Here is a 19671-nt window from a genome sequence, read left to right on the forward strand (position 1 = left end):
CAACACATTTCTCTGAATACTGCAAAAAGAACTATACAAAATCATAATTCAACTAAAAAGAACTATATTTCGGCACTTTAATGAAAAGGGTTTTATAAATAGAGGAGAGGGATTATATAAAGGGGAGTTGAGTAACTAGGAAGTGCAATGGGATACCTCAAGGTTGTTAAGAACCGTGCATACTTCAAGAAGTACCAGACCAAAATGAGAAGAAGAAGAGAGGGAAAGACTGATTACTATGCCCGCCGTAAAATGATCTTCCAAGACAAGGACAAATACAGAACCCCAAAGTACAGACTCATTGTTAGAATCACTAACAAGAACGTCATTGCTCAAGTTGCACACTCCGAGATTGTCGGTGATAAGATCATCTGTGCTGCTTATTCATATGAACTTGCCAAATACGGAATCACTCTTGGTTTGACTAACTATGCTGCCTGTTATGCTACTGGTCTCTTGATGGCTAGAAGACTTCTCCAGAAGCTTAACCTCGACAAGACTTTCGTAGGTGTCTCTGATGCCAAGAAGATTGGTGAGGACTTCACTCAAGAAGAAGTCAAGGAAAGAAGACCATTCAAATGCATTTTGGATGTCGGACTTGCTAGAACCACGACTGGTGCTAGAATCTTCGCTGTTATGAAGGGTATGTGTGACGGTGGAGTCTATGTCCCACACTCACCATCAAGATTCGTCGGTGCCGGTGAAAACGACAAGGCCCTCAGAGGAAGAATCCTCGGCGCTCACGTCGCTTCTTACATGAAACACTTGTCAGAGGAGAACGCTGATTTGTACAAGAAGCAATTCGGAAGATTCATTAAGGCTGGTATCTCCCCGGACAGCCTCGAAAAGATGTATCTCGAAGCTCACAAGAAGATCAGAGAGAATCCAGCTGCCGCTAAACACGACGCCAAGAAGGAGTACAAGAAGAGACCACAAAACAAGAAGTTGACTCTTGAACAAAGAAAGGCTAACATCCAAGCCAAGCTCGCCAAGATCGCTGAACAAGAAAAGAAGGAATAAATCCAGAGGTATTGTTGATTTTTAGGGTTTCTTTTATAACTGAGTGAGTCTCTCGTAGTTCGTCTTACTATCCCCGGTCCCTTTTTTAAGCCACTAAACTAGTAAGTATAATAAAATAACTATCATAGAATGGTTTAATGGTATGACTAAATATCTGGACTTTTTGATGGTGTGTTGTTTCTATTTGGGTGTACAAAAACTGGAAAAGACAGAGAAAGAGATGAGGGGTGTATTGTATATACTACTACTGGCCACTGTAGCACTCGCGTGTGACAACTGTGCGAAATGTGAGAATGAGAAGTGCATGAAGTGTAATGCGGGGTACATTCTTATTGGCGAGAAGTGTGTCGGTTTGTTCTTGTTAAACAAATCCAGTCAAACAATTTTCAATCAGTCTACAACACAATAGTATTCTCTTGTGTTGTGGATTGATCAATATAATTATAATATATTACTAGTTTCAATGATAGTAAGAGTTCATCAAAGAAATATTGAGAAATAGAAGGCAACAGTATCTTGAGTGATTGTGAAGAGTACAATACGGAGGGGTTTGGGTGCAAGAGATGTGTCGAAGGGTATACCCCAACGATAAGTGGGTTATGTTTCAAGTGTGAGCATGTCTTTGGACCAGACTGTTTGACGTGTAACCCCACGAGTTCTGAGACATGTACCAAATGTAGGGATGGTGCTATATTAACACGAGAAGGTGCATGTATCTTCTGTAACAAGTACTTCAGGCAGTGTTCTGAGTGTGATGGGAATGCCATGAGATGTACCAAATGTACGAATGGGAGAAAGCCCGACAATGGATTTTGTTAATCATTTTGTCCTCCTTTATTTTAGTTTGTGCTATCGCCTTGAACCCTTTCTAACAATCAAAATTTTAACAATCAAAAAACTTAAATGAGGGAGTACTTGAGAGAGTATTTCTCAAGAAGAGTTTTCAATCGATTTCTTGCGACTTGGGTTCTATAGACGCGAAGTGCTGTTAATCTCAATTTGTCTGACGTAATACGTTGTTGGACTCTCGAATGCTGTTTGGTATACTTTTCATAGAGATTTGCTCTCAGGATTTGTCCATCTAAGATTTGATTGTTGATCTTGTCGAAGCAAATCTGTGCGACATCAGGGTCTTTGAACTCAACATATATTTTCCCAGTACTTCGCCCTTTGCCATCTTCTATAACGGACAAGGACAACACCTCCCCAAACTGTGAAAAGTACTTCTTATAGTCCTGTTCGATCAAAACTTTTGGTAAGTTCTTCACAAAAACCACGCGATATTTCGTCTCAAAATCTTTCGCGTCGAGTTGTATAAAGTCCTCTTGTTTGAAATCCATCACTGCTTTATTAGTTTTTCCTTTAGGGTTTTATTCTTTCTCTTCTTTTCTAATACTTTTGGCCTCTTTTTGTATAACACCAATAGTTGTTTGTGTAACTATATCTTTAGTTCTTTTACTACTTAAAACTAGAAATAAAGGCATGCAATTTGACTTGGAAGAGGGAGTGAAGTATCTCAAAGATGTTCGACGAATTAACGACAATGTGTTACCAATTTTGTATGGCGACTTGTTTTATAGTAAAGTGAAACGGAGTGAGCCAATTGTAATCAAGAGTTTGCGGTGTTAAACAACTTCACATTGACAATAATAAATGACATCGAGTTTCATATGGAGACAAATGTGTTGGCGGACTTCTTGCATTCAAAGACAACACCAATTACATAATAGCAACATTATGCGTTTACACAAAGTATCAAGGGATGAAATGTGGGACTCTTTTACTCAACAGATTCATAGAGATAATTAAGACCAAAGACATTAAAGTAGTTCAAGTGCAAGTTCAAACTACTAATGAAACTGCTTTGACTCTTTATATGAAGCATGGCTTTATCCAAATCAAAGAAGTGCCCAAAGCATATCCTTCACTCAAATGCTCTTCTGCATATCTTCTTCAACTCAATCTATAACTTTATTATATTACTTTACTGATAGTTATTTTATTAAAACATGGGTAATGAATAAAATTTATAGTTTATTTATAGTTGATTAATAACCATTTTTTGATGGTTCTTTTATAATTGTATTGTAGTTTATTTTATAATTAATTTATAGTTAATTTAAATAGAGAATGAATTTCACTTCTTTTGAATTATAAAATAAACATGTTTTATCATTTTGTCGTGTTTTATATGAAAAATGAGGCAAAAATCAATAATGTATTACTTAACAACACTCTTCTTGTTAAGTGTTCCATTTATCTTTTAATTCATTTTTAATTCAAAAAACTAGAAAAGTATACTATGATTTTATTACTTGTGGTGATGGGAACATTTGCGATCGACGAGCAAAAGTATTGGGCGTCCCAAACTGAGAAGTTTTACCCGCAGGTGCACTACTCCCCGACAAAAGTTGGTTCTGTGTCGAAACCGACAGTGACAGAGAACCAAATGTTTTCACAAAAATTGCGGATGTTAGAGAAGTCGTCGCAACAAGAGATTGAGGAGCTGAAGGCTCAGAAGAAGGCAATTCGACAAAGAATTATTAAAGCGCGTAAACAGTATAATGATTGGGTACTCAACAAACAAAATGAGATGTTAAATGAATACAAAAAGGGGAGAGACGAGATAAAAGAACAAGACCAAAAGATTAAGGAGATGAAGTTGAAGGAGATGAAACGGCAGTTCGACCTTTGGAAGAGTCAATTTGAAGAGAAAAAGAGGGAGTTCTTGACTCGGTTTAAAGCAGAGTTCGACTCTATTAAAAACGAAAAGGAAGAGCGTACAAAGACTCTAAGTAAGATGATGAATGAAAGAGAGCAGATCAAAGACTTACTCAAAAACACACAACAGCCAGACTACGACTAACTTCGTCCATTTTAATATAGTTCTTTTTTAATAAAAATACCATACTCTAATAGTTTCCGACCTCTCTGTATAGTCTTCAAAGAGTTGATCATATCAAGACAATGCAACACGCAACGAGTGAATTAATTCAACTGAATCACTATAATTCTCTTTGTAGTGAATTCGATAGGGTAGTTAGTGTTGTTGAGATAAATGTCGTCCAAGTTGTTATAGACAAGAGAGAGCTTTCTTGAATAAGACCCACAGAGACTTGGCTTGAAAATGGCAAGACCGAAGTCTGAGTTACCAATCCAGCTCATCACTTCATCTTCTTCTCTCAAAAAGATCCCACACTTCACGTCCTCTTTGGCGAAGAATTGTTTTGGGCAGTTGATGTGGTTTTTGACTAAAGAGAACATGAAGTGTTCTTTGTCTTCACAATACTTCCCAACCGTGTTAATGCCGTTCTTAGTGTAATACCCAAAAACATTCTCTTCTTCGTCTGCGAAGATCACCGCAGCGTTTTTCTGATGGAGTAAAGCGGTGTTGAATGTAACGTTCTTCTCTCCGTCCTTCTGAGAGTCATACAACACTCGATGGCCTTTCAAGCCACTCCACTCTTGCAAAGGCTTCAAGTCAATGTTCAGTCCATTCACATCAATAACATGTTTCGATGACAATTTGAATGAATGGGTCAATGCATAGGTCTCTGGAAGAGGCATCTTCTTTGCTCTGAGTTCGTTGCGCTTCTCTATAAAGCATTCTTCTGGAAGAGTACCATCAACTTGATCAACCATACGCTCAACAACATAATTGAGGCACTCAGTGATCTGCAAAGAGTCTTCAAATTCGTTCTCAAGACACTTCTTGAGGTTCTGGAAAGCAAGTGCCATATCAGTCAGAGTCATTCGTACTTCTTTCATGTTAGCTTCTTTAGTATCTAAGACGTTCTTTATCTCAGAGTACATATCATTCAGTTCAGAAAAACTCTTCACATCCTCCTCATACTTCTTGAAGTTAAACTTCTCATTGATCGGCTTATAGATTTCTGGCTCAGCCTTTTCAAGTGCAGTGTCAAAGGCTTTCACTGCAGCGTTGTGTTCGGCGTAGATTGGTAATTTTGTGAACGCCTCCATTTGCTTTTTCAGTTTCAATTCTTGTTCACTTCATTTCAACTCTTTTTCAAACTTTTGAAAAACAGACTTTGGGAGATGAATAATTTCGTTGTGTTTTATGCTATTTATCGGGACGTTGTTTTTCTATTAAAAAAGAAAAAATTGACACAAAAATCGAATTAGTTTTGTGTTATTGTTTTTATTGATAAAATAATAGTTAAAAAATAGTTAATTATTAATATTAATATTATATTTAATATTATTATTAAATTATTATAAAACAATTCATATAGTAAAATATAATTATCAAAATAAGATATAAATATAAAAGATGTATAATAAAATTATAGCATTAAACTTATAATTTTCTAGTATAAGAAAATAATAAACTAATACCTTTAAAGAACCATACAACACTTATCACAAAATCACTGAAAAAAACCATTTGATGTCAAAGAAATTGGACTTCTTGAACATGGAAGGTCCGAAAGGATATGTAGCTGGTTCGTTGCGAGGGGATACTGGTTTTATTACACTCAATGATATTGGCCCTGCTCGTACATTTCTTCCGAATGAACCATTTGATTCTGCACCCGAAGAAGACTCTACGCAACAAGATATGGAAGCAGAAAAGATCTATTCGATGTTGGATGCCCGTCTTTCTTCACGACGAAAAGCTCGTCGCGAAGCACGCGAGAAACAAGAGAATGCAAAGTACGAGAAAACGCATCCCAAACTTCTTCAGCAATTCAGTGATTTAAAAGCTCCGATGAAAACGATTTCAATGGAAGAATGGAAGAGTATCCCCGACGTCGTTGGTCGAAAAAGACGAGGAGTTCAAGTGAATGAATTTCTCGAAGGGAGACACATGCCCGTCCCTGACAAAGTGTTAGTGTCCGAGTATTTAAAATCGACCCCTGTAGGTACCATTGTACCTGATGATGACGAGAAAGACAAATTTGAGACTCCTCTTAAAGCCTCAAGACTCTATCAAACTGATTTAAATGAAGAAGGGTCCGTGAGAACTAAAACTCTTCAAATCAAATTGGATGGGTCGAAGACTTCAGTGAGTAAAGTGAATGTGAATGGCTATCTTACGGAGCTTGGGACAACCCCTACAATGAACATGAATGACGCAGGAAATATTAAACAGTACAGAGAACTGTTTAAAGCGATGAGAAAGAACAATCCAAAGTCCTCGGCGGGGTGGGTGCAAGGTGCTCTTGTAGAAGAGAGTCTTGGACAGATCAGTCAAGCGCTTAAAATCATAATGGAAGGGACCATTGCTTGTAGTAAGTCTGAAGAAGTCTGGTTACATGCCATTAGATTGTCCCCAGACGATATGAAGGCGGACGTGTGTGCCCGAGGGATATCTATTCTTCCGAAGACTCCTGCGTTATGGCTCGAAGCGATAGAGCTGGAACGGAAAGATTCTGAAAAGAGGAAGATCAGTATCAAAGCCGTAGAAGTTGTTCCAAAGTCATTGAAATTGTGGGAGAAGGCAATTTCACTTGAAGAAGGGGAGAACAAACTGAACTTGATGAAACAAGCCGTCGAAGCCCTTCCTTCAAATGTCGAGCTGTGGATTATATACGCTGAAAATTCGACGTACGAGCAGTCGAAGAAGATCATGAATCAGTGTCTTAAAGTGTTACCCAAAGAGCCTCGAGTATGGATCTACTCCGCTGTGATTGAAGAAGTCAAAGGGAAGGATATAGACCGTTCAAATAAAGTGATTAAGAAGGGTATCAAGTACTTTGACCAACAGAAGATACAAATAGAGAATGAGGTGTGGATATCAAATGCTGAAAAAAGTCGCAAAGAAGCGCCCAACGTATTAAAGAGTGTAGTTGAGAGTTTATTAGAGAGGTATAGTGATGTAGCTGATGGCATTAAAAGTTCCCGCGAATGTATCAAATGTGAAGAAACAGAAGAATTAATGAATGAATTTTGGATACAACACAATGGAGGGAAGAGTGTGTTAGACGATGTATTAAGAACGAAAGGGAATGACGAAGACTATGTTTTACAGTTGATACAAAACATAGTAAACAAGCAAAAGGAAGACATCACGGAGTCGATGTGGAGTACTTTGATTGCCTGGGCCGAGACTAAAACAAACACCACGTACGACACTTTAATAGAACAAGCGCGCAAATCGAATGGGAGTGGGGGTGAGAGAGCAAATTTGAGTTTGATTCGCCGATTAAAGAAGAAACAATTGAAGGAACAAGCGCTTCAAATCATCGATGAAGCACTTAATACATCAAAAGGTCATTTGAGTATGAAAATTCTGAAGGAAGGGATTAAGATCTCTTCTGAACTCAATTTGTACGACAAGGAAGATAAATACTTGCATATTGGAGAAGTTTTGGACCCACAAGATGACTACATTTGGGAGCGTAAATTGATCCGAGAAGCGCGTGTTGGGAATGAAGCTTCTATCAGGAAATTATATCAAAGTGCAATGGACAACAAAGTACGTGGGACACGAGTGTGGGAGTGGGCGGGGTGTTTTGAAGAGCGTCGTGGGGATGTTGGGCGTGCGCGGCGAATATTTGAAGATGGTGTTTCGAACAACCGGATGTGTGCGGAGATGTGGTTGAGTCACATCTACTTTGAAGAGCGTGTGAACCCCAAAAAGGATGTCCAAAGTCTTCTATCGAATGCGTTAAAGAGTTGTAAAGAGAATGGAAAGATATGGCGAGAGATTATAGAGCGACAACCGTCGAACATGAAACAAGGGTACTGCAAAAGTGCACTCAAAGAATTTGAATCCAAAAGTAATGAAGGCGATTACTGCCAGGTAGTCTTAGCTGCGGGTGTTTTACTCTATCAAACTGGTAAAAAGGAACAAGCGAGAAAGTGGTTTGAAAAGACGGTGTTTCTTGATAAGAATTTTGGGGATGGGTGGGTTTGGTTATATAAAACCGTATTTGACTTAAACAGCATCAAGTTGAAAGGAACCAACGAACCACAAAGTGTGATAGAACGGTGTGTTATTGTAGGCAAGAAGTACGGGAAAGTGTGGAAACGATTGAAAGATAATACATTGAGTGATGAAGAGATCCTCAAGAAAGGTATTATTGAATTGAATTGATTGTTATTACTCTACTGTTTCACTTAAATTCATATATATATAGAGATTAGAGTCTATATATATCTTCAAACAACAATAATAATTACAATTGAATTGGAGAGTCATCTTCAATATGAGTGCCACTTTGTTGAGTGAGTTCGATGGTTGAATTTTCAGAATGCAGTTTTGAGTCCAATTCAGAGTAAGTGTCGGGTACTCGAGGAGGGAGGGGGTGTGTATCTACACTTGGTGGCGATAAAACAAAGATACCACACACATAAATGGTTATAGCACTTTGTGATACAGTGCCAACAAACAAAGAAACTACTAAATATTAATACTGAAAAGATCTCTTGAGAGCGAACAAACTATTGAAATTGGAATCGACTATAAGACCAATGACAGAAGATATAATGAATAACAAAGCCATTGAGAATAAGACCATTCCAAAATAGAAGTCTCTTCTTAAGTTCTTAGAGGCTTTATTCACAACGAAGAAGTAGACCAAATCAAGTAAAAACAATAAGACATATAACCCTACCGATAAAACCTCAAGCACCAAAAACAAATCAGCAATATGAAATTGTACTTGGAAGTCTGTTGTCAAGTCGACGTCTTTTGTTGCCGTTCGTGATACCCGTTGCATACACAAGATAGCTCCAACACACACTGATATGACTGTTTCAGTGATCGTCTTCCACCTTATAGTCTCCTATACATGAATAACACTCTATAATCAATACAATGAATGACAACAAACGCCGACTATACAGTCAAACAGTATGAATAAGTAGAGTAAAAAACAAGTGACATATATACAATAGACAAGATAGAAATAAAACGGAGCGATCACTGTTGGTACTAAATACTCAAACCCTAATGTGGGATTAATGCAGACTCCCGTGATAACTAACATCCCAAAAGTAAGTCTTTGGCTTAAATGCCACGATATAAATAAAGTTCCTCTTAACACGAACATGAAGACCATCGCCAAGAAACAAGAAATGATTCCAAAAGCTAGTCGTAAGTCACATTCACTGAGCGCACGCACCGCATCTGTGTACTGAACTTTGAATTGAAGAGACTTCACACTTTGTGTCAAGTTATTGAGTGTAAAATTGAAGATATAATAATCTCCATAGAGTGGGCGATATGTAAATAACCCAACATATCGCGTCCATCCTTTATGGTGTTTGTCCCACTTCTTAAATTCGTACATCTTATTCACTGTTTCAACTACATATGACATTTGTTCGGATTCATCATATTCATTGACGGTGAATTCCAAGTTAGCTTCGACTAAGTGTAAATACTTGATGTCTTAGATTTAAGTACTTATGAAATGAAACAAACAAGGCTCATAGATATCATAATCTGAACCATTTGTTACTTGAATACTTTCAGCACGAACAAACAGTCTCAACTCTTGATGAATCACTTGAAATGGTCCTATTTTGAGAGTTGGAAATGCTATTGTGTTGGGTCTGTTTTGTGCCACAATCGTTTGGTTATAAAACGCAAAGCTTTCTCGAGTTCGCGATGGAACCAATATAGAGATTGACATCGAAAAGATAGCAACAACAATAAGAAACACTAAAGTGCAGATCATAACACATGGGGTCATTTGGAAGAAGAACAGAGGATAAGTCGGTTTATCTTTATTGGTATTACTCATTTATTCTTTCAAGTTCATTTTTCTTCCTCTTCTTGTGTCTTTGAATTTGCTTTTTGCCCACTTCAATGAGTTTCTGTGAGTTTTTTTATTCTTTTATGTGTACAACTCTACTCTATGAATATTTATTTATTTGGGTTTGAATATGTCGTACATTTATTAGACCAATAAAGGTGTTTTTTTTTTCGTTTCATTGGTATAAATTATTTAAATTAATTAAATTCACTTCTTTTTCAAACCTTAATCTATAATTAATTGATTTTTTACTATATTGTATAGTTATACTTAGCTACCTCGATATAGAATTTATTTTGTATTCATTTTCAAAAAAAAGAACTTTATCTAGTTTTCTTGAATAATTACATTTATAGTATCAGTATGGTTTATTTATACTAATATTTAAATAATTAAAAATATTAAAAAGTATTGTATTCTTGACAGACAACGAACTATACTATTAATTATAAAATACAATACAAAGAACTAGAAAAATTACCAAGAAAAAAGCAGGGAGAAACCCTACCTTCCCGATACGGCAGTATATACGTCCGTAAAATACCATTATTAAGCGACTAACTCCAGAAGGAAAGTAGTTTGAAAAGAACTGAGAAAAGGGAACTAACCCTTGCAAGTGAGTCTTTATGGGAGGAGTCAGAACAAACACCATTAAGAGAGCTGCTCGCAACATGATTGAGAAGTACTACCCAATGTTGACCCTCGACTTCAACACAAACAAGCGTGTCGTCGACGAGTTTGCTGTCATCAGTACCAAGAAAATGAGAAACAAAATTGCCGGGTACATCACTCACTTGATGAAAAGAATTCAAAACGGGCCAGTCAGAGGCATCTCCTTCAAATTGCAAGAAGAAGAGAGAGAAAGAAGAGACAACTTCATCCCAGAAAAGTCTGAAGTTCAGACCGACAACCTCGTCACTGATGCTGTTACTCTTAAGATGCTTGAAGCCATCGGCATGCCAATGAACAAGAAAAACTAAATGAACCCTTTTTGATTTCTTCATTCCTTTCATTAGTGGAGTGCTATAACTCTTTATTCTATTTTTATAGTTAATTACAGATTCATTTCGTTTTAACTATAATTATTTAATAATTATCTAATAATTATAGTATATCTATTAATAGATTAGATACTGGTGTTAATGTCTAGTCAGTCGACAAGTATAATTAATTATAGTAAGTATATTATTTATTATAATTCAACTCAACTGATGTCAAATTTGTGAATTAGAAGACAAAAGGGATGGTAATACCCCTCTCATTGATTTCATTAAGAAGTGCTAGTGTCTTCATAACAGAAAGATACTCCTTACTAATCGGAGCAAGTTGCGGCTTTTCAAGTACATTCGAGAAAAATGCCCAGACACGCTTTCGAACACTTTGTTCACCCACTTTGTATAACATCTTAAATGTATGCATCAACGACTCCCTCACAACTTCCGTCTTGGAGTATGCAGTCATATAGACCAAATCACCTATTCCTCTTGATCCAATGATGCTCGATGCAAATTTCGTTCGTGTTGGACCAAAGGTCTTTAACTCTTCATTCACTATTTGGGTCTCTTTTTCGTCAGTTTCACCATCTTTTTCTTTGTCCTCCGTTACCTCCTTTGGTACACTCGATGGGACATATATGACACTTGTGGTCATTAAAGCCTCATACAATAAAATAGCTGGAACGGAGATATCAGAAACATCCGAACGTGCCCACTTCATTAGTCCACCAAAAATGGTCGAATTGTCGCTCACAAATTTCTGCCAGTTTGATGGTCTTTTTCGAGCAACTTTAGAGGCTTGTGTTAATGTTTCGATCATTTCTTTACGCTCACTCCCATCAAGAAGGGTCAATATCTTCTCATACCTCTTCTTGTCAGTAGCTTGGTGATACAAATGGGAACTACCAGACAACTCATAGAGTAACTCCTTTGAAACTACACCACGAGGAATGACTCCTTGTGTCTCAAGAACGATAATTTCCTCTAAAAGTCCTTTCCATTTTGCACCATCTAATAAGACCATCTTCTTTTCTTTATAATGAACTTGTAAATAGAACAACGTCTGTAACACGTCCACTGCTATTTCAACAGATTTCATCTCTTTCGACTTGTAGAGAGGTAGACTGTGACTACTTTGTGTTGTTATCACTTCGTTCTTCCCTTCTCCAATCGCCTTGATCTCTTCAGTCAAAACAGTGTGTAAGACGTCTTCGACACTTTTTGCCTCCAACTCGTTTGCAATCGACTTTCCTATGTAATGTGAAGGGTAGAGTAACACGCCTTTTTCAAAATTGGTTTCACCAAGTGTTTTTAATGTCTCTAAAAAGATTTGGTACTGCTTGGTGTCCGAACTCCTCACAAACGACTTCACCAATTCCACCGCATGGAGACCAACAAGGTGATTCTTAGAATACTCATTCATTTGACCAACTAAATACTTTGCCGTCGATTTGATGAGTTCTGGTGGAACTTGGCTCAAGTGTTTTGCTGTGAAACACACATAAATCAGTTGACACACTCTTAAGAACGTGTCTGCATCTTCCAGTAATGTTTGTGAGATCAAACAAGACACTATTCTTTTATTACAGTCCGCCATTGGGACCATCTCGAGCATCACATTGACTTGATTGTATTTCGCAAACACAAGTGGTGATGTCATTTCATTACAGAGTGCATTCAAAACGATGTTCCCATACTTCTTGCTCTTCACATAGTCCATGAACGTCTTGTTTAACCCACCAGCCACTTCCTTCAATTTGATTCGTTGTAACATCAATTTAGTTGCTTGGTACATAAAGGAGTCCCGTGACTCAACAGAGTCTTCAGAGAACTTCAGACATGTTTCCAGTAGATTATCAATACCTTTGATCGAGTCATTACTTGTGAACAGACTGGGGTACTTCTTAATAATCGCATTTGCCTTCAACAAGAAGACTGACAAGTGCTTATAACTATATTTCGAGTTCACTCCTTGCATTCTCTGTATTAAAGTCTCACTCATCATCTTGTTCAGTTCACTTTTCGAGCTTGTCAGGTACTTTATTATCTGCGTGATTTGTAAGTGAATGTATGCGTTCGTCGGGTCCAACACCATCTGTGTCATGTCTTGAAGAACTTCGTCCAAGAAAGTCTTTTCCTGTCGCGCGGAGTTGAGTTCAAAATACCTCAACAAGAACACCAGAGACGTTTTACAGATGTGGTGGACGGGCATGATCAGTGGCTGTTGTTCGTCTTTCTCTCGTAGTCCAATTTTCATTCGAATTTCATCATATCCGCTCGATATTTTTGAAACACCAAACGCTTCGACTTTTGAGGTATAAGGGAGATGTTCTGCATTCACACAATCAATCAATGTGAGTTCGATCAGTGGGTCTGTCTTGACCACTTCCTCGTCAGTCATAAAGACTGTAATGATATTCGAAGCTGTTGTCATCTGTACACGTCTTCTTCCTACCAAGACACTAATAGGTACAGTGTCTGATTTGAAGTGAAGTCTCACTGCTTTAATCAAGAAATTCTCATTCAAATTTGTCACAAAGAGTCGATTGTAAAAGACTTTCTTGTTCTTCACTAAGTTGAATGCATTGTCAGTCTCAAGTCGTGTCTCGATTGGGACTAATTGTGAAATGTCACCAGAAACTCCTTTAATACTGTCATCCTCAAGCTCCGGCTCTGGTATATAACTGATAGAAACAGCACCTTCATTAAAGATACCAACACTTAAATACCCAACTCGGGGCTCAACAGCAACACCTCCAAGCTTTTTATTCATTATTTTAGTCTTCTCCACTGTGTCTTTATTGAAACTGACACCAAACAAGTTGTGTGTGCTTTGCCCATAAACACAATAAAACGAATTTCTGCAGTTGAGCTTTCTCCAAGACGTGGCTTCAAAGTCTTTTAACACAAAATGTTTCGTCACCGAATTTGTCATCGAGTCAAATTTGCAGATGTAGCACTCGTTCTCATAAGTCAGTGCAATACTGTCAATATCACCCAAATACTCCATCCAAGTGATCACTTCGTGCTTCGAGAAGTTCAGTTTAATACTCTTTGTAATCATTTTGAAGCGTCCTTTTGTCAATGGACAGTCAATGACTTGGATATAGATGTCGCCAACTTGGTTGGACACAACAAGAATGTACTGCCGTTCCCCATACCAAAACACTGTTCCAGACATAATAATAGAGTCTATAGAATACTCTTCTGTATACACTTCTCCATCTTTGTACACACCAAATCGCACAAACTTGTGCGTGAAGACGACAAACTCATTCTTAGACGCTAACCACTCCACTCGGTGAATAAAAGCGTCCTCTTCGTCACTAACTATTTCAATCGACTTTTGCTCATTAAACAATAACAGAGCAACTGTTGTCTTCGTCGACACTAAAAGAAGCCCATCAAGTGTCGGATGCGCTTTAATCGAGTTGATGACATTCTCGGTAGGAACCAATTCAGTGCCACGGAGTATTCCCGTGTCTTCAACGACTCTGTACATTCTATTCTTGTTATCGTATGTAAAGAGATTCGTTTCATTGACAAATGCGTCATCAGTGTCTTCTTCTCGAGTGTTCATTTGTAGTTGTTCCTTCGTAAGCAACTCTCGCATCAAAAATTTGCCTTTGAAATCGCTCAATTGGACTTCTTGATTTGTGAAGAGTGGATTTGTATATTCAATTTCGTCCATTTGTGCCTTTGTTAATTGAATGGACATGTTTCTAAAGAACTCGAAGATCTCCTTCCCGAGCTGTGTATCCTTCATCAGTGTATTTTCAAACGATTTTGAAGTCGCTGCATCTAGCTTCACGGTACTCTTCTTACACGCAAAATCAATTTCATAGAGACGCTCCGTTTCTTCACTCACTTGTTTCATAAGTGCCACTTTCTGTCTTGGGTCATATTGTTGGACTGTTTTACAGCGACAATTAGTGCATTGACATACTTTCTCGACTATACCACAATATTCGTTCTCATTTGTATTATTGAAACAACACTTCTGACATGCCTCACATATATACATCTTCTCTCCTTTGTCATTCACTGTCATGTACATCCGCTGTGCAAAGTTCTTCTCTCCAAGGCAATTTTTCGAACACAATAAAGTCTGAGGAACAACTTCTGGCAATTGGTCATTCTCCATTTGGCTTCTTCCACTCTCTTTGATTTGACAAAACATGTTGTAGACCATATATAACAACTCACTGAATGCATTACACTCTTTCAACGTCTTAGTCTTCTCAATGGGAATGTTTTTAAACCATTTCGTGATACCTTCCACAAGAATTCCTCCTTCTTTCTGTTTAACAATATAACTAAAGATTAGAGTAAAGTATTTTTTGATATACTTCCCATAGTTCTCCACTACTAACGGCACAGACTCAACTAATTTCTGTAAAACATCTTTCTTCACATCAACATCACTCCCAACTACACTCTCAAGGAAATCAAAAAGCTCTTTCTCCTCCTTCTCACCACTTTCTATGAAGACGTTGTCCTTCTCAGTCCCTATAATCTTCTCCATACACCACTCCCCAAATTCGGGATTCTTCCATTCTTTAAGAACCTTTGAAAAGATCCGTTTCATCGAGTCGTCACCACTCATAGCCAATTGTAAGTACTCTTCTATCCGGCGAAGAACTGTCATATCACGCAACTTACCACCAACAAGTAAATACAATTTCAAATCACCTTGTGAAAACTGTGGGGTCTTTTGAAGGTAATAATCCACCTTTTTACTCTGCTTTTTGACCTCCGCAATCGCGTTTTTCATCACAGAAAGGCAGTCAAGCACACAATCTACAGTCCCTACACTCACTGTTTTTTGATTCAGAACAAATCTGAGGTATTCGTCGCATCGCGATATTTTCGACTGTGCAATCAACAACTCGGCCTTCTTGTCTCCTCCAATTTTAGTGGCCAACTCGACGGCACGCACTTTAGTATATCCGAACCCGATATCCGGTATAATTTGCAGTAAATTGTTCATCAATTTATTCGACTCAAAAGTGTGTTTAGCGTTCGATTGAATAGAAATGAGTGTAGACAACGACACGACACTTTTTACTATTTTCTGCGTTGAAGAGACTGTTGCGAAGTACGCGTGGTTAGTTGGTCTAATTGGGCATGACACTACAGAGTCCAATATATGTTGTAATGGGTGATAGAATTCATCCGACCACAAATATAACTTCGATCCCCACCGGTCGACAACAAAATTAACAGTTTCAGTCGTTAAGACCATTCCTTCAATGTATTTCTTAAGTGACTCTTTCTGTACACCTTCACAAAGTACAGCAATTATACCATCCCTCTTCCAATCAACTTCTTTCTTTCGAAAACGATCAATAATCATTCCTCTATCAAGATCTATAACACCACCAAGTTGATTCGTCTTCACTGCTTTCACGTAGTCTTCCAATAACCCCCCACACATGTCATAGAACTCTTCAAGATGCTTGAAAACAACATCACTAATACTTTCATATAACTTGTCGGGAGAATTCACAGGCTCAGCCCATTCCTCACGTTTCTTTAACACTTTCCTCTTCCTTCTCGCATCACTCGCAAGCACTTTATTCTCAAGAGATTCAGCAGAGGCATCACCATTTGCAGTGACTTTCGCGTCTTTTTTAATGAGAGATTTAAGTCCTTTTATACCATGCAAGATCCCTTCTTTTTTAATCGTTTTCTCCTCTTTTAAAACATTCTTTAAGTCTTGCTTTGCTTTCTCCTTCTCAGCTTTTTCTTCCTTTTTAGCACTCGTCTGGAGGTTCTTCGCTGCAGTCTCAAACTTCTTTTTGTCTTCTTCTGTTTGGGTCAGCTTCTCTCGAGCAAGTGCCTCAGTGTTATTCGCTTTTCTGAGAATCAACTCATGTCTGTATGTATCTAAGTACTTTCCATTCAATGACGCACATGTCAAAAAGTGCACAATCGTTTCTATAATAGCGTCGGTACGTCCTCCCACCTTCTCCTTTTCGCTTCGAATACGTTTCAAAATATCAATCAAATTCTCGACGTGGTCTTTCAACTTGATATTCGATATGTCTACCTCCTTATAAAACTTCGACTTCTGTTTGTTCGTTAAATAACACAAATTTGTCATCCAATTGACGTAATGTAATATTAGATTGCCAACAGGTAACGTTTTGAACAACTTTCGATCTTTGAATTGTTCAATGAACGCTTGTGGTGGTGGCAGTAAACACAGAATCATCCACAGCGAGTTAAAGAAGTATTCTCCAAGTATAAAAGTGATTGTTTCAAGTGATTTATCTGTTGGTTGTTGGACAGAGCAGTCTCTTAAGAGTCCCAAGAGTCTGTCGTACACTTTATTATAATCTGCAGTCTCTGTTAACATCACAACACTTCCCAGAGGGTAGTGCATTCCAAGTCTTAAATCAGTCAAGTAATTCTCATAAGTTGTATATTTAGTGAATCCATAGAATCGAATATACCCATTCATAGGAGGTACTTTGTTCTTCGTTTCCATCGCAACTGAAAAGAGCGCATCTTTATAATTCAACTTCTCGATGAAGGCTGGGATGATACACGTATCCTTCGTCATACTTCCATGTTCCTCAAAAGATCGACTTAAAAGTGCATTCTTCAACTCATTTAAAAGATCCACAGAGAAGTCGTTGTGGTATCGTAACATATAATCAAGTATAAGTAATGCACGAGTCAATCCAACTACTCCTTTCGTATTGATTTTGACTGGAGCGTTGAGTATGATTTTGAAGAGCTTTCTCATATATAGAATTCTCGAGTCTCGACTCAAATTGTGGAAGATAAATAACATCAAACAAACAGTTTCATATCCAACACACTCTTCTCCCTTCCACTCGTCTTTTGTACTTATCAAGTTCTGTAATGCGCTCAAGAACTTCTCCCATTCGTTAATAGCAAGGGGGTCATCTTTCCCTTGAATGGTTTGGTAATAGCCTATACGGTGTATCCACAGTCTTGCAGTGAACACAGCAAGTTCGACAGGCACAACCAATGTATATTCGTCTCTTCTTTTCTCCAACAAATACGTAATATTAGTGTCTGTAATCTTTCTGTTGTTCACAATTTGCTTCAACAAGACACGAAGGTTTGTGATCGATTCGGCGTCAGACACTAAAGGCCCAAATGGCTCATTACCATCACCATTTAGTGAGACATGTGGACTTTGAGCAATAATGATCGTCCATAACGCTTGTATATGCTCACGCTTGAAGTAATTTTTCACATACAAATTGAGTGCTTTACACGGGGAGTCGACGAAGATGTAGACTGCCAAGAAGAGGGGGACTATTCGTGTCATTTCAAAATCTACGGTACTGGAGTTGTACGTTTTCTCCTCGACGTCCGTTTCAAACTTGTGGATTCTCATCTTCTCCATTGCTTCCTCGTATCCAATCCCCACAAACGCAGTCAAAAGGAGTGAGAAAAGTGTGTTCAAAAACACGCCATTTGGACTCAAAATGAGTTCCGTAAGAAAATCAAATGTATTCACAGCGAAGACGTCTATTTTATGAGTGTAAACCTCTAACTGTAAATTCCCCTTCGCAAAGTTCTTGTAGTTATTTGGGTCGACGACAGTCTGTTTTTTACTCTGCAGTCTTGAAAAGATGTCTCTTGAGAACATGAAAGCGAGTGCCGTTGAGAACAGACAAGGCAACGGGACCTCCTTTTTGTCTTCTACGCACTTCACAATATAGTTCAAGTCGTGTTCGCTAGAGAACAACGACCCAAAGAGGCGTGCTGCTATATACGCCTCCATATTCACATACACAACTTGATTCCCAATCCGGTTTTTCAATATCCCCGACGCGCTAAATAAGCACTCACAGAGGTAATCGCAGTATGTGTGTAAATTCATAACAGCGCACAAGTGTTCGTGCATCGTCACTAACACATTTAATAAACTCACGACATCGCCTACACATGTTGGTTCGATCGTCTCGAAGTTACCGATGAACGTTAAAACACTTCGTACCAATCGGAGTGTTGTTGCGACTCTCTGCGCTTGTTGCACTTCATCGAATTTGTCTTCATTAGCATCGGTGTGTTCAAGTATCGATATACAATATTGCAGGAATGTCCCGACAGAGAGTAACTCCCAATTAAAGATCGTCTGATTCTTCTCGACTAATTTGTCAAATGTGGACATCGCCTTTTCCTCTTTCTCTTTCGCAGGTAAAGCATCAGAGTCTGCTACAGCACCGTGTAACATCGATCGCAACGAGTCGGAAGTGATTTGTGGATAAGCGTCAGGGATTCTTCCTTTCAAATTCGTTGGAATGGTTTCATGTAACACCCCCTCCACTGCTATCTCCATCTTCTTTGTTGTTTCTTGTGTGACTTCGAACACGGGATAACACAGATTTTCAGTCTCAGTAAACAATTTCAATACTTCGACATATGAAAAGTCCTCTGAGTATCCACACAAGATCGATACCGTGGTGTTAATTTGTTTGAAGATGATGTAATTGTTAATCCCATCCAAATAGTTCTCGGGGATGTCCTTGGATACAACTGAACTGACTATCTTATGAGAATACCTCAGAATCTCAGTTGTGATATGTTCGAGTTGTTGGTGATTGTTTTGGGGTTGTGTGAGTGTCCACGACAAATCAACGTGAGATAGTTGCCAAGCAATGAGCGGGAGAAATGGGACCAAAAACTCAAATTGTATTTTCGAGAGGTTTTGGGTGTCTTTAAGAACATTAACAAATACAGAAGTTAAGTCCATGTCGACAACAGAACTTAAAAAGTTGGGGTGTTGGACTCGTGAAATCAATTGATCAAAGAACTGACTTTGAAGGATCGAGTCGGACTTTAAAGCATCTCTCCTTCGTTGGATCTCTTTCCTCTTCGCTTCTTGTTGTTGAAGAAGCTCCTTCTTTTTCTGTCTAATGAATTCTTGTTTGTCCATTGTAATT

General features: G+C 38.2%; 10 protein-coding genes across 10 annotated transcripts; 6 read left to right on the forward strand and 4 right to left on the reverse strand.

Moving 5' to 3' along the window:
• Positions 1-147: 147 nt before the first annotated feature.
• On the forward strand, positions 148-1020 carry EIN_468220 (60S ribosomal protein L5, putative; the record flags this gene model as incomplete). Its single annotated transcript, XM_004182986.1, has 1 exon — positions 148-1020. One exon carries the CDS (start codon positions 148-150, stop codon positions 1018-1020), a length of 873 nt encoding a protein of 290 aa, XP_004183034.1.
• A 220-nt stretch (positions 1021-1240) lies between these two features.
• Positions 1241-1839, forward strand: EIN_468230 (hypothetical protein; the record flags this gene model as incomplete). The annotated part of the gene is made up of 2 exons (XM_004182987.1): positions 1241-1370; positions 1523-1839. The coding sequence occupies 2 exons, from the start codon at positions 1241-1243 to the stop codon at positions 1837-1839; spliced, it is 447 nt and encodes a 148-aa protein (XP_004183035.1).
• Positions 1840-1919: 80 nt separating this feature from the next.
• EIN_468240 (hypothetical protein) lies at positions 1920-2360 on the reverse strand (the record flags this gene model as incomplete). Its single annotated transcript, XM_004182988.1, has 1 exon — positions 1920-2360. One exon carries the CDS (start codon positions 2358-2360, stop codon positions 1920-1922), a length of 441 nt encoding a protein of 146 aa, XP_004183036.1.
• A 142-nt stretch (positions 2361-2502) lies between these two features.
• EIN_468250 (N-acetyltransferase separation anxiety, putative) lies at positions 2503-2989 on the forward strand (the record flags this gene model as incomplete). Its single annotated transcript, XM_004182989.1, has 2 exons — positions 2503-2635; positions 2685-2989. The coding sequence occupies 2 exons, from the start codon at positions 2503-2505 to the stop codon at positions 2987-2989; spliced, it is 438 nt and encodes a 145-aa protein (XP_004183037.1).
• A 354-nt stretch (positions 2990-3343) lies between these two features.
• On the forward strand, positions 3344-3886 carry EIN_468260 (hypothetical protein; the record flags this gene model as incomplete). Its single annotated transcript, XM_004182990.1, has 1 exon — positions 3344-3886. The coding sequence occupies one exon, from the start codon at positions 3344-3346 to the stop codon at positions 3884-3886; it is 543 nt and encodes a 180-aa protein (XP_004183038.1).
• Positions 3887-4008: 122 nt separating this feature from the next.
• Positions 4009-5001, reverse strand: EIN_468270 (hypothetical protein; the record flags this gene model as incomplete). Its single annotated transcript, XM_004182991.1, has 1 exon — positions 4009-5001. The coding sequence occupies one exon, from the start codon at positions 4999-5001 to the stop codon at positions 4009-4011; it is 993 nt and encodes a 330-aa protein (XP_004183039.1).
• Positions 5002-5428: 427 nt separating this feature from the next.
• On the forward strand, positions 5429-8080 carry EIN_468280 (pre-mRNA splicing factor, putative; the record flags this gene model as incomplete). The annotated part of the gene is made up of 1 exon (XM_004182992.1): positions 5429-8080. The coding sequence occupies one exon, from the start codon at positions 5429-5431 to the stop codon at positions 8078-8080; it is 2652 nt and encodes an 883-aa protein (XP_004183040.1).
• Positions 8081-8162: 82 nt separating this feature from the next.
• EIN_468290 (hypothetical protein) lies at positions 8163-9734 on the reverse strand (the record flags this gene model as incomplete). The annotated part of the gene is made up of 4 exons (XM_004182993.1): positions 8163-8386; positions 8429-8771; positions 8820-9358; positions 9413-9734. 4 exons carry the CDS (start codon positions 9732-9734, stop codon positions 8163-8165), a joined length of 1428 nt encoding a protein of 475 aa, XP_004183041.1.
• Positions 9735-10372: 638 nt separating this feature from the next.
• EIN_468300 (40S ribosomal protein S17-B, putative) lies at positions 10373-10726 on the forward strand (the record flags this gene model as incomplete). The annotated part of the gene is made up of 1 exon (XM_004182994.1): positions 10373-10726. One exon carries the CDS (start codon positions 10373-10375, stop codon positions 10724-10726), a length of 354 nt encoding a protein of 117 aa, XP_004183042.1.
• A 247-nt stretch (positions 10727-10973) lies between these two features.
• Positions 10974-19664, reverse strand: EIN_468310 (hypothetical protein; the record flags this gene model as incomplete). Its single annotated transcript, XM_004182995.1, has 1 exon — positions 10974-19664. One exon carries the CDS (start codon positions 19662-19664, stop codon positions 10974-10976), a length of 8691 nt encoding a protein of 2896 aa, XP_004183043.1.
• Positions 19665-19671: the final 7 nt, after the last annotated feature.

The sequence above is a fragment of the Entamoeba invadens genome (assembly GCF_000330505.1).
Source record: "Entamoeba invadens IP1 unplaced genomic scaffold scaff_1105074725099, whole genome shotgun sequence".
NCBI classification, from domain to species: domain Eukaryota; phylum Evosea; order Mastigamoebida; family Endamoebidae; genus Entamoeba; species Entamoeba invadens.